Raw genomic sequence first — 13,717 nt, forward strand, 5'->3', positions numbered from 1 at the left:
TGAAAGCAGAAGGAAGGAAAACGGAGCATCTCTAAGCTCTCCACCAGAGGTCATTTTTGCAATGGAAGAAGGGAGGCAGGCTGTGAAACAAGATAGTGCGAGGGACATAAGAGTTTGGAGTCTGGAGTCAGATCAACCTAGGTTTGCATTGTGGCTTTACTGTCCTATGTGTGACGTGGACGAAGTCACTTCTCTGAACTTGGTTTCCTCATCCACAAAATGCAAAAAATAATTGCAAGATGGCTGTACAAATTCCGTGAGCATTTACATAAAGCAGTTCATTCGATACTTGCCTGGAATATGTTAAGTGCACATCATCTCTTTGGTCATGGCCTTGGTAACACTGAACGGCAGTAAGAACTGGACTGGGAGAAACAAAAAGTGACCTGGGGGCTTCCGCACTGTTCTCTTGGAGCGCCTTATAACATCTCTTAGTCTTCAGCACACTTCGTGGGCTCCTGGTGAAGAGCTGACATTCCTCTAGGTCCTAGTCAGGGCCTAGGAGAGATCCGGGTATCACAAGGCTGCTGTGTGAGTGTGTGTAAGAGAGAGCCCATGAGTGAACTTGAGGTCTAAAAGCCATGTTGACTCAGCGGTGGTTGTACGTGACCCATCCAATCAGCTCTGCTCCAGGAGGACCAGACTGTCATTCTGTGCTTGTCCCTCAGTAGTCCTTTACGTCCCTTTGCCTGGGACGATGAAGGAAGCTGTTTCAATCCACACCCATAGCTCACACAAGCAGTTTGTTCCTGACTTGGCTTGTTCTAGACTTAGAAAGGGTTCCTAGTGTGCATTTTAACAAGTCTGCCTTTTGGGGAACAGTCTCACTCCCTGATGCTGGAGACCAGTGCTTTTCTTCTTTCTCTCCCCCCCCCCTCTGCCTTTTCTTTTTTTGTTTGGCTTTTAAGTCACCGAACCGGTATGTAAAATGGATCAAAGAAAGCTTGGAAGGCTGCCACTTCTGCCCTCCCCACCTCCCGAAGCAGCCCCTGAAGGTATTTCTAAGAAGGGGCAGTGCATTTGCAAAACATTGCACTTGGCTCCCTGCCTTTTTATGCCCAGGTCCACCGCTTGGGGAAAAGGATCAGAAATGGCTGTGTAAATAAGCAGCCTTGCTCTCAGAAGATGTGTCTGCTGTCATAACATGACACCTGGCTCTCCTGGTTCCCCTTTGTAATGCTGCCTGAGCTGCAGCCCTTGGAGCAGAGATTGCCACTGACCGAATGCTAGGGGAGCCCGGTGCTCATTCTGCAATGAAGTGTTGGAACCGCAGCATGTTCGCGAAGTGTCTGGGGGATTTTTTCAGTCCGTGCCGATGCTCCTCAGAGCATTGCCATTGATGCAAAATGTGCTGCTCTTAATTTATGATGCATGTGTGCCAATGCCAGTGCCATTTTACACAGAGAGCCGCTTGTTTACATGCTCTCCCATCTGGCATGGCCTAACCTGACACATTTTTGTCTGCCTCCGCCTCAGAATCAGAGCATGACCTGCACTTTCTCTTTTTCGCTCTCCAGGCTACAGATGCACATGTTGAATGGAGCTCTTCTGGCCCTGCTGTTTCCTGTGGTAAATACACGGCTGGTAAGTAGCTGCTTCTGAAAACGTACCAGCAACATACGGTATTTGCTCGCTCCTGTGTTATCCAGTGCTTGTCCTCATCCTCAGCCCATGGGGCCGTGTCAGTTTTTATTTTTCTAAAGTATAGTTGACTTACAATATTGTATTAGTTTCGGGTGCACTACATAGTGATTCAATATCTTTTATAGATTAAACCCCATGTAAAGTTTTCGTAAAATAGAGGCTACATTCTCAGTGCTGTACAATATGTCCTTATAGCTGATTTATTTTACATGGTAGTTGCTACCCCTTAATCCTCTACCCGTCCATGTGGGTTTTTCAGTATCTTACACATTCACTGTGGAGGTTTGAGGCAGTCCTGTCTGGATGCAGTGGAGCTCGACAGGGGTGAGCATATTGTCTGGAACTCTGGAGCTTTCATAAGGGTTTAGACCAGAACCTGAAGGGAGCAAAAACACCTGCAGATGCTCTTGGAAGGGTTAAGGAAAGGGGACCCCACCCATTAGACAGAGCCTTCCAGGTACCCTAAGGGTTTCTCATGTGGACTCAGCCACACTGGTCCGGAATAATCTGCTGGGGAGCCTCAAAGCCTGACTGCTTAGCCAAGGGCCCCATTGGGCAAGAGTTAGATTCCCCCAGATCCATAGGGCAGCTGGGCCCACACATCCCCCCAGTGGCTAGCAGGTAGAATGGCACTGTGGCAGGGGGCTGGGTGATGAACCAGCACAGAGAGAAGCAGGAGCTGCAGGGCTCTGGTGTCAGGGCCCTGTCCTCAGACTCCCATCCACTGGGCTGGCTACAGGAGGGATGAGCAGGTCAGGCGAGAGAGCTCAGGGAAAGAAATCACCTGTAACAATTCTTCCTACTGCTCTCTGTTTTCTTTTTCTTTTGTCTTCTTGTCTTTTCTAGGGCCGCACGCACGGCATATGGAGGTTCCCAGGCTAGGGGGTCCAGTTGGAGATGTTGCTGCCCGGCCTACACCACAGCCACAGCAATGCGAGATATGAGCTGTGTCTGCGACCTACACCACAGCTCAGGGTAACTCCGGATCCTTAACCCACTGAGCGAGGCCAGGGTTCGAACCCGCACCCTCATGGTTCCTAGTCGGATTCATTGACCACTGAGCCACGATGGGAACTCCGGCTCTCTGTTTTCATGTCTTAAATTCGCCTCATGCATTCAGGTCTTCGTTTAAATCTCAAAGTGAGAGCCCTTCCTCTTTGGTTAGTATTTTATAGGTTACAAGGTCTTTTCAAATAACAGTTGTTTGAGGGCGAGTATCATGGCCTCTTGTTACAGAGGGAGAAACTGACGTTCAGGGCATCACAGAAATTCTAAGTGGCAGAGTTGGGAGCAGGGCCCAAGCCTCCAGATCCCACAACCGCAGCTACACTTGCAGGCACTCCAAGGATTTGTTTGCTTCCTCTCCACAACACTCATGTATACCCTTATGGTTGTTTGACTTATCTAGGTGCGTGTTATTTATCTAAAGCAGTGATTTGTGAACCGTCAGCATGGTCTAGGCTCACCCAGGACACTTTAAAAGCAAGTATGAACAGGTTGTTCCCGTTGTGGCTCAGTGGTAATGAACCTGACTAATATCCACAAGGACAGAGGTTTGATCCCTGGCCTCGCTCAGCGAGTTAAGGATCCGGCGTTGCCATGAGTTGTGATGTACATCGCAGAGGAGGCTTGGATCCTGTGTTGCTGTGGCTGTGGTGTAGGCCGGCAGCTACAGGATAGAGATTGAACCTGCGCCACAGCAGGGACACAAGCTGCTGCAATGATAGTGCCAGATCCTTAACCTGGTGAGCCACAAGGGAACTCCCTAGAAAGCACCTTCTAACGTGGACCGCACAAAATCTGGTTTTGCAACTGAATATCCATAATAGTCATCTGAAAAGTTAAAAACTGATGCTTGCCAGACCCCATCCACAGAAGGTCTGGTTGCGAGGATCTGGGGTGATGCCAGGAAATGAAGATCTGTAACAAGCCCCGAAGTGAGATCGACTGCTGGGGTCCTCAGACCACTCTTGGAGAATCAGCGTCCTAGGTGCTCATAATTCAGTTACACCAAGTGTGTAACTCAAAGTGTGGCTGAGGACTTGGACCCGCATCATGTGGGTGCAGCTTGTTAGAAATGTAGAATTTCAGCTCTTCTACAGACCTCCTGCCTCAGAATCTGCATTTTTATAGGATCCCCAGGTGACATATGGCCTTTCTTAAAGAGTCAAAAGCACTGCAGAGATAGACCCTTTGAGCTCCTGAAGTAGAGAATGCCGGGGTGGGAAGAGGGCAGGCACATAGAGGTGACATCAGTGGTCCCCTGTGAGCTGGGGGCCACAAGCCCAGTCTGCTGAAGGAGGTCCCTTTGCTCTTGCTCCTGCATCCTGCACATGCTGTGGCTTCCCTGACTTCACCTGATGAGCTGCAGAATTGCAACGCCTGCCTTGGTCCCAGAGCTATAGGGGATAGTACCTAACGCTGGTATAGGCCTAACAGATTGAAAATCTATTCCTTCCTGGCTCTGGGATGTGGAGCAGTGCTGGAGCCAGTTACTCCCGGCCTCAGATGTAACCTCTTAGGCAGAGAAGCACATCCAGGGCTGCCTCATCCTATCTGTCTGGTCACCCTGTTCCTGTTTTCTCAGGAGATTGACAGGTCAGGCAAAGCAGGGAGGAACATGCTTGCTTTCTCCATTTTCTGCAGCTCTATCAGATTCCAGGATAGGGAGGCGACAGCAGAAAATGTCCCCCTGGGCTCCTGGAGTTGGTGATCTGAATTTGAGTCCTTGTAGCCCACAACCCTGGCCAGTCTCAGCCATCAGCTGCGGTGGATATGGTTCCTCTAAACAGGTCACCTTCATCTCTCTTCCTAGTGGGACCTTTCCCCCAGAGGAAGCCAAATAGTCTTCTCCTTGTAGAGCCACTGAGCATAAGCAGAGACGGTGGGTCCCACTGTGCAAGCTTGATGATAATAAAGGCCCCCAAAGGCCCATTCACGTACCTGAAGTCGGTTAGGAAGCTGGCGGTGAAGTTTTCATTGAATCCATATCGCCTTACCCCAAAGCTGTATATCTTCCCCAGGACCGTGATGTTTCCTTGGTGCTTTTAGCAACAGCAGTTGGCACTTCTAAGGTGCTTATTTACTCTGTGCCCAGTACTGTTCTAAGTGCTTTTACATGGACTGGTGTTTATTTAATCCTCACAATCAACTTATGAGGCAAGGTATTGTTAATCCCCAAGATCAAGGTGCCAGCAGAGCTGGTTGCCTTTGAAGCCTCTCTCCTTGGCTCGCAGATGGCCGCCATCTTGCTAGGTCTTCTCGTGGACTTTTCTCCATGTGAAGCATATCCTTTGTGTTCCTCTGTGGGTCCCAATATCCTCTTCTTAAAAGGGTACCAGTCATATTGGATTAGGGCCACCCTAATGGCCTCGTTTAAATTTCTCACCTCTTTAAAGGGATCATCACCAAATACAGTCACATGCCTAGGTACTAGGGATTAGGGCTTCAGCGTGAATTTGGGAGGGGGCGAAATTCAGACCCACACAGTGTTATTACTCTATGCAGAAAACAATATTTCTCCCTCATTCCCCCTTTCTCTCTTCTTCCTTCTCCCTCCCTCCCTCCCTCTCTCCCTCCCTTCTTTAAAAAAAAAAAAAAAAAAAAAAACCTTTGATTGACTGATTGGCTGTGCCCATGGCATGCAGAAGTTCCCAGGCCCCTGCAGTGACATCAGATCCTTAACCCTCTTAGCCACCAGGGAACTCCTTCCTCCCTTCCCCCCCCCTTCTTCCCTCCCTTCTCTTCCTTTCCCTTCCCCCTTCTTCCCAAGTTCCCTCTCTAATGGCAGATTTGCTATCATGTTTGTTATGACACCTAAAACTTTCCAAGTAAATGTCAAGCTATAGCCAACCAGCTTATCAGAAATGGCCCAAGCTACTCTCCTGAACATTGAACCTTCTTTGACGAGCTCTCTTAACTAGTGATTCCGATCACTCTAGTCCATCATCTTGGTGCTCTCTTTCTAAAATGAAGCTAATAAAAGCTCAGGGTGGTGGCTCCATTTGCATCTGTCTTGACAGTTGCCTTTGTTCTGGTGTCTGGATATTTTAAATGGTTGGGACCCCCTGGCTACCCTGGCCCTTCAGGACTTTTTGCTTTGCAACCCTTTATTTGAGCTCAGATTGACTTTAAGTAAGACATAGGAGGGTAGACGATGCTTTAAGCCCAATGATCCAATTAGGCAGGAAGTCAGCTTTTGACTTTGCTTTTGCCCTTCCTTCCTTCTTGGCTCTTGATCCTTTTAATCCTCCCCCTCTCACCCCATTAGCAATAATGAGGAAACAAGGAAAATAAGAGGAACTAATTGGTGTGTATGCCAGTAACGTAGACATGCGTACACTCACATATATAAAGAAAGAGATTGAGGGAGTTGGAGGAAGCTGCCCCTGTCAGCTAAAGGATTTGGGCCATTGGTGAATTTCCACATGCCGTCGCACTCCACCCTGGGCTTTGCTGGCATGGGGCCTGCAGAACAGCTGGAGAATGCCCAGGTCCCTCCTGGTTCTCCATCTTAGAAGCTGACACCTTAGAAGAAAGAATGCGATTCCAATGGCCCACATGACAAGTAAGTGCTCTTTGCCACCACGGTTGCAGAGTAGGTCTCTTTCTGGCTTCAGGTGATGTGTCTTAAGGGTGAGTTCACTTTTGTTTCTTCAGGGAAGGCCGGGAAATGCATCATGGAAGTATTTATTTTTAGCTTGTCTGGTCTAATCTTATCTTCTCAAGGGGGAACTTAGAGGGATAAATGGCTTGCCTAAGAAGCCAAGGTGGGTGCCCCTAGAACCCAGGTCTCCTGCCTCAGACTTCAGAGCCCTTTTCCAGTTGTCTGATTGAAACCAGGGTGAGTTTGAACCTGGTTTGAGTGGAGGTGCCGCTTAGCTTCTCTTCATCTAAAAGTGCTGGGTCATAGGCTTCTTAGTAAGTTGAGGAGGACTACAGAGCCTCTTCCAGATGCACTGAGACCAGTTTGCATACAGTTTCAGGAGGGACACAGACCACCGCCTCCTGCCCCTTTTACCCACAAGCCCATCCGTGGATCCCATGTTAAGCCCATGCTATCAATAGTCCACAGTTTGAAGAATAGATGAGCTGCCTAGTTTGTGAGTTCCTTGTTATAGCTGGTGGCTCTTTGGCCTGATAGTGGTGCTGGGTTTCTTTCTATTTTGTTTCTTTCTTTCTTTTTTTTGTCTTTTCTAGGGCCACACTCCTGGCATGTGGAGATTTCCCAGGCTAGGGGTCGAATCGGAGCTGTAGCCGCTGGCCTACACCACAGCCACAGTAAGGCCAGATCCAAGCTGCATCTGTGACCTACACCACAGCTCACAGCAATGCTGGATCCTTACCCCACTGAGCGAGGCCAGGGATCAAACCTGAGACCTCATGGATCCTAGTCGGGTTCATTACTGCTGAGCCACAACGGGAACCCCAGTGCTGGGTTTCTTATCTATGCTTGGGCCTTAGCAAAGAATATCATCCATTCCAGGCTAAAGCACCTTCTGCAACATGGTTGCTTATTTGCTTTTCAGATATAGTTCTTATCTTGAAAAGGTGGTGGTCTGGTCCTCAGAATGAGGCACTGGGCCCAAGCTGCATCCCAAGCCTGGTGCCTTTTGCCCTCAGATGCCCATGACAGTTGCTTATGAACGCAAAGTGTTCTGAGCAAGGGGTAGTGCAAACAGAGAAGAAACTGAAGATACTGCCAGCCCTCCTCCCAGACCACAGACTCAAGCCTGGCCTATATTTGTGTTTGCAACCATTTGTCTTCTGCTAGGATAAGAAGAAGAAGAATGATAATGATTCTTTTCATCAAGCTCCTTTCTTCCTCAAGCCTCAAAATCACAAGTATATTATTTTCTCATTATCAAAATTGCCCATATTGTGTATCCATGTTGATCTAGCACATTCGTTCCCTTTTCCCTTTACTACCCCTCTGCTTCTGCCCAGTTTTTTTTTCTCCATTAGATGGTTCTCCTGAATGTTCCTAACTCCCAGACTGAGGGGGAGAGGTTAGGGATGACATTTTTCATTTCTGGACCTCCTACCCCTCATCCACCGTCATTACCTCAGTGTTCTTGGGCCGTCACTCTGCCGCCGGCACACCTTATACCTGTGTGTGCTGCTGGGGAAACTTTGCTGTCACCAATGCTAACAGGTTTGAGAATCTCACTCTTTGCTAATTGGCACATCGAAACGTGCTAATTGACCTAGAAAAGTTATTTCCGTGACTGGCAAACTGAGCTATTTAAGAACGTTATGGTTTGGGTTTTGGGCCTGAACTAGGGACAGAATGTCCCTTTGCTTTCTTGAGAGTACTTAAAATATAAAAAGCTTGTTTTCAAAAGACGCCTTTAGGAGTTCCTGTCATGGCGCAGCGGAAACGAATCTGACTAGGAACCATGAGGTTGCAGGTTCGATCCCTGGCCTCGCTCAATGGGTTAAGGATCTGGTGTTGCCGTGAGCTGTGGGGTAGGTTGCAGACACGGCTCAGATCCCACATTGCTGTGGCTGTGGCGTGGGTTGGCAGCTGTTGCTCCAGTTGGACTCCTAGCCTGGGAACCTCCATATGCCGCAACTTCGGCCCTAAAAAGCAAAAAAAAAAAAAGACTCTTTTGTTTTCTGAAGAATCAACTTGGGCAAAATTGTGCCTCAACTTCTCCAAAGCCCACTGGGTTTCTGATCAGATGTGTGCAAAATGTACGAGGATGCGGAGGGTGTTGAAAAAGAGCCTAGGGTTCCTGGTGCAAGCCAGATTTTAGGGGCCTACCCTAGACTGTGTCTAATTTGTGCCCTTATTTTATCATTAATCTTTGAGGGTCTTACATCTTTCATGAATCCAGCACAGCCACACCAGTCAATCCAGATTTTTATTGAGCACTCTGCTATTATGTTATATGCTGCAGAGGGTGCAAAAGCAACCAGAGTATGTCCCCTGCTCTCGAGGAACTTGCAGTTTAGTTTGAAAGATAAGGCATAAAGGCTTGAGAAGTTATGGCAGTGCTTGAGTCCAGATCATGAAAAAGGAAAATGGCGAGGCAGTGCGGGCTTAATTGTTAAATCACAATTGTTCCGAGTTCTTAAAAAACCGGGAAGAGGATTAATATTAGCAGTTATTGAGCACCTACCCTGTGCCAGGTAATTTATGGATGTTTACCTCTGGGGAAGCCGAGGTTCAGAGAGGCTAAATGACTTGGTCAGTTACATGATTTGTAAGCATAAAGCTACACCTGAGGACTTTGCACTCCCTTGCACTGCCTCCTGGAGACATCATTGGATGAAGTCTTCCAGGAAGGCTTGATGGAAGAATGAAGCCTGAATTGAGCCTTAAAGGTTGATGAGAATATGCATGCAAATTGCAGAGAAAGGAGGCAGTTCAGCCAAGGGAATGCCCTGGCCAGAGGCGTGGAGGTAGGAAACAGTCAAGTCCTGATTGAGCGTCTGAAGAGCGGGATGGAGAGGCATGAAGTCCATTTCTTCCAATCACTGGAAGAAATCCTGTGACACTCTCTTCTTCTGTCACGTCTTATAGCCCTTGTCGTGTTGAAATTTTCTGTGTCTTTTTCAGTGTTTCCACCACTACCAAGAATTCCTTACCCGTAGATGAGGCTTTGTGACCAGAGAAGCTTTGACAAATATAAAGATCTCACCCTGGTGTAGTTGTTAGGACTATGGACTCAGGAAGCAGATGGTCCAGGTTCATACCCTGACTGTGCTGTGTGTTTGTGTGTGTGTGTGTGTGTGTGTGTGTGTGTGTGTGTGTGTGTGTAAAAGAGAGGGTGGGAACTTGGCCAAGTGACTTAACCTGTATGGGCTTTAGTTCTCCCATCCATGGTATGGGAGAGGTTATAATAGTGCCTCTCTTCTAAAGCACTTCTGAGGATTAAATCAGGTAATATGTGTAAAGCATGTGCCATAACACCTGGCAAATAGGAAGCCTTCAGTCAGCGTTAGTCATTGATTATTAGTCTTCGATCATCGCAGAAACCCTGTGAGGTGGGTATTGGTGTTACTGAACCAGGCGCATTTGCCTGATGCGCAGCAAGCACGTGCTGAGACGCTGAGGCGTGCAGCAGAGAAATGGTTATTCATAGGTGTTCCCTAGTGGCCTAGTGGTTAAGATTCGGTGCATTTATAGCTGTGACCCGGGTGCAGTCCTTGGTCTGGGGATTGCGATCCCCATCAAATTGAGGCACACTGGAGTTCCCGTTGTGGTGCAGTGGTTAACGAATCCGACTAGGAACCATGAGGTTGTGGGTTCAATCCCTGGCCTTGCTCAGTGGGTTAAGGATCCGGCGTTGCCATGAGCTGTGGTGTGGGTCGCAGACGCGGCTTGGATCGCGAGTTGCTGTGGCTCTGGTGTAGGCCGGCGGCTACAGCTCCGATTGGACCCCTAGCCTGGGAACCTCCATGTGTCGCAGGTGCGGCCCCAGAAAAGGCAAAAAGACAAAAAAAAAAAATTTGAGGCACACTGTGGCCAAAAAATAAAATCAGGAGTTCCCGTCGTGGCGCAACGGGAATGATCCCTCGCCTCGGCTCAGTGGGTTAAGAATCCAGCGTTGCCGTGAGCTGTGGTGTGGGTCGCAGACGTGGCTCGGATCTGGCATTGTGGTGGCTGTGGTGGAGGCCGGCAGCTGCAGCTCCGATTTGACCCCTAGCCTGGGAACCTCCATGTGCCAGGGATGCAGCCCTAAAAAGCAGTTTGAGCTGGGCAAGACTAGCTCCATGTTCCTGAAAAACAAGTTAAACCACCCTTACTCTGGGAGGTATTATCTGTAAGGGTTAGTTAAAGGAATCTTGTGATATCGTCTCTAAGCTACAAGAAGCTTGGAGGGTGTACATTTTGTAAGAACAGATCAAGGTGAAGTTGGTCAGTGAAGACAGATGACAGGCTATCATTTTTTAAGCAAGTTAACGGTTTTAGGGATGTAGCTAATGATTGTCCTTGGTCTCATTAGTACCTCTGTTTTACAGATTAAGACTTAAAAAATTTAAATAACTTTCACAGGGACACACAGGAATTGACAGAACTGACCTGAGAACTTCCATCGTTCTATTAGCAAAGCCCATGGGCATCATCCCTCCTCTTTTCTAATTTTTTAGATTGATTTCCGAGAATTAAGCCAATTTAAGATTTTGTGTAAATGTTATACAATACCCGTTAGAGATTTGGAGGATTGATTATACTTTCAGGAATTTTTCTTTTAACAAAAATAATATATGCTCGGCACCCTTCTGGCTCCACAGGTTAAGGATCCGGTGTTGTCACTGCAGCAGCTTGGGTCAGTGCTGTGGCTTGGATTCGGTCCCTGGCCTGGGAACTCTACATGCTGCAGATGTGGCCAAAAAAATTATGCTCATTGAAAAACCGTTAAGTCAGAATAGTATAAAGAGAAAGCTATTCTTTTAACCCCAGTGACTTTCAGTCCTAAGTTGTGTCTTTTAGTGTGTATAGGTTTCCATATTTTTCTTGTGCTCATAATTGTAGATAAAGATGTTCACATTTCTAGGGTTGTTGGTTGGTTTGAGTCTAGGTTTCCTGCATAATTGGCACCGCACTATAGACATTATTCCAGTATGTTTCCCCTTAACCTAACAGTAGACTCTGCAATCTCTCCAGGAATGGATGTAGCTCATTCTTTTCTAATAGCTGCTCAGCATCCCATAGTTTGGTTGGACTGTATATTCAGCCTGTCCACCAGTTCCCAGCATTGCCATCATAACTAGTCTCTGTGGGCAAGGGCACCTGGCCCATGGTGGGGATCCATGGATGATAGAGTAAATGAATCAGTGAACCTGAACCTCTGTGTTGCTCAGAGAAAATCCAGGATAACACCTTAGGTGTGAAGACAGGGGGATGACAGATGGTGTTTTCTCCAGACGAATTAATTTTTTTGGCTGCACCCATGGTGCGTGGAAGTTCCTAGGCAAGAGATTGAACTTGTGCCACAGCTGTAACCAGAGCCACAGCAGTGACAACACCAGGTCCTTAACCCTCTAAGCCACCAGGGATCTCCTGAATTAATGTTAAGACCACTTAAAATAGTGACGCTTTCCTGGGAGTTGCCGTTGTGGCTCAGCGGGTTACGAACCTGACTAGTATCCATGAGTGTGTGGGTTTGATCCCTGGCCTCACAGAGTGGGTTAAGGATCCAGTGTTGCCCTGAGCTGTGGTGTAGGTCTCAGTTGCGACTTGGATCTAGCATTGCTGTGGCTGTGGCATAGGCTGGCAGCTGCAGCTCCGATTCGACTGACCCCTAGCCTGGGAACCTGCATATGCCACAGGTGCGGCCCTTAAAAAAAAAATGTCGTGCTTTCCTGATTACACAAAAGACATATTTACTGATGAAAATTTGTGAAATACAGAAGATTAGAAATAATGCAATGACCACCAATTAATGCAAGTGGTTATTTTTCATCATAGTAAAAAAATGCCACAAAGCACGAGGTTTTTGTGCATTTGTCTTTACAACCGTGCAATGTTTTCTTTACAAAAGTAATATATTCGTAATGGAAAAAAAAGAGAAAATACAGAAAAACACCAAAATGAGAGAGAAATCATTGAGCAGTGGTTTGCAGCGTACTCTCAAAGTCTTTGCCTTTGCATGGGTGTTAAGCGTTCACATAGTGTAGTGGCCAAGTTGCTGACCCTGGAGCCAACCTGTCCTTGCTTTTGTGGCTGGCTTCTCTCTTTGTTTTCATGTGATCTTGAGTAGGTTACCTACCTTCTGTGACTTCATTTTCTTATCTGTAAATTGGTGCTTGAATGAATGGACATAGGTGGGGCACTTAGCCCAGTGCCTGGCACATAGTAAGGGTTAAGCGCCAGCTGCTATTGTTGTTACTACTGTTCCTGACATTATCCTAGAAATCAAGGCACATTCCGATTGACACCTGCCTTTTGATGGTAGCCGTCCGCGCCTTGGCCCCAGCTCCCTGTGGTTGGGTGATGGTGAAACGTAGGGGGCTTTGTTTCTGAATTAGCCTTGCCGAGAGAGATTAAAATTCCCTGGCAGGATTTCTTTTCCACATGGACTAACAGTGCCTTTGTTTTTTTGCATTTGATTCCTGGACAGTCTGTTTGATTAGGGAGCTGGCCAGCCCTCTCTCCTCCCTCCTGACAGGTGAATTAGGTCCGCTCTGGGGTTTTTCGTCCCATTTGAATAAAACCGGACCTTTGGGCTTGTCTGTGACGCCCAAGGCGCCCAACCTATGGGGAGAGAGGCTGCTGTGAATGACAGTGGCAGGCAGCAGGTTTTTGCCTCCAGGGCCTAATGGGTCTTTCTTTACCTTGGTTCTGTTTTCCTAGAAGATGAGAAGGTACAGCCTCTGGCTTCTCCTTGAGCCTTGCACCACTACCCCAAGCAATGTTTCTCTCTCTCTAGTCTGTGGACCAGTGTTTCTCCACCCTGGCTGCAGGACTAGAAGCACTAGAGCCAGTTTCAAAACGTGATCATTTCTAAAAAGCACCGCAGGCGGTTCCAGTGTACAGCTGGTACAGTGCTGCTCTGTGCCCTGCCCCGGGCCCATGGTGCCTCGCACTGGGACTTGGGCTGACCAAGTACACCTCATCAAGGATCAGTTTCCTCATGTGGCACATGGGATTAGTGACACCTGTTCTCTCTACTGCACAGCTAGGTTATTGAAGAAAAATTGCAGGTAACAAAAGATCACCAAAAAGAGTTAGCAGAGAGCTTTGAACTTTATTTATTTATTTATTTATTTATTTGTCTTCTTTGTCTTTTTAGGGTCGCTCCTGCGGCACATGGAGGTTCCCAGGCAAGGGGTCCAATTGGAGCTACAGCTGCCGGCCTACGCCACAGCCACAGCAACGTGGGATCCAAGCCGCGTCTGACCTACACCACAGCTGACGGCAACACTGGATCCTTAACCCATTGAGCAAGGCCAGGGATTGAACCCACAACCTCATGGCTCCTAGTCGGATTCATTAACCACTGAGCCACGACGGCAGCTCCAGCTTTGAACATTTAAAAGCATTCCGCAAATGAGGCCTTGCTTTGTTCTCTCTCCCTTTAGTCATTCGTTTGGGAGGGGGGTTTAATTGGTTAGAATTTCC

General features: G+C 47.7%; 1 protein-coding gene across 5 annotated transcripts in view; it reads left to right on the forward strand.

The window, feature by feature from the left end:
* TMEM164 (transmembrane protein 164) overlaps positions 1-13,717 on the forward strand; it is a 184,868-nt gene that overhangs the window by 102,957 nt on the left and 68,194 nt on the right. For all 5 annotated transcript variants that reach the window (XM_047765868.1, XM_047765867.1, XM_047765869.1 and 2 more), the window contains one exon: positions 1,518-1,584. In XM_047765868.1, the coding sequence (XP_047621824.1) occupies positions 1,518-1,584 (67 nt within the window). The remainder of the gene's footprint in view (positions 1-1,517; positions 1,585-13,717) is intronic.

Source organism: Phacochoerus africanus, chromosome X (genome assembly GCF_016906955.1).
Source record: "Phacochoerus africanus isolate WHEZ1 chromosome X, ROS_Pafr_v1, whole genome shotgun sequence".
Taxonomy (NCBI): Eukaryota; Metazoa; Chordata; class Mammalia; order Artiodactyla; family Suidae; genus Phacochoerus; species Phacochoerus africanus.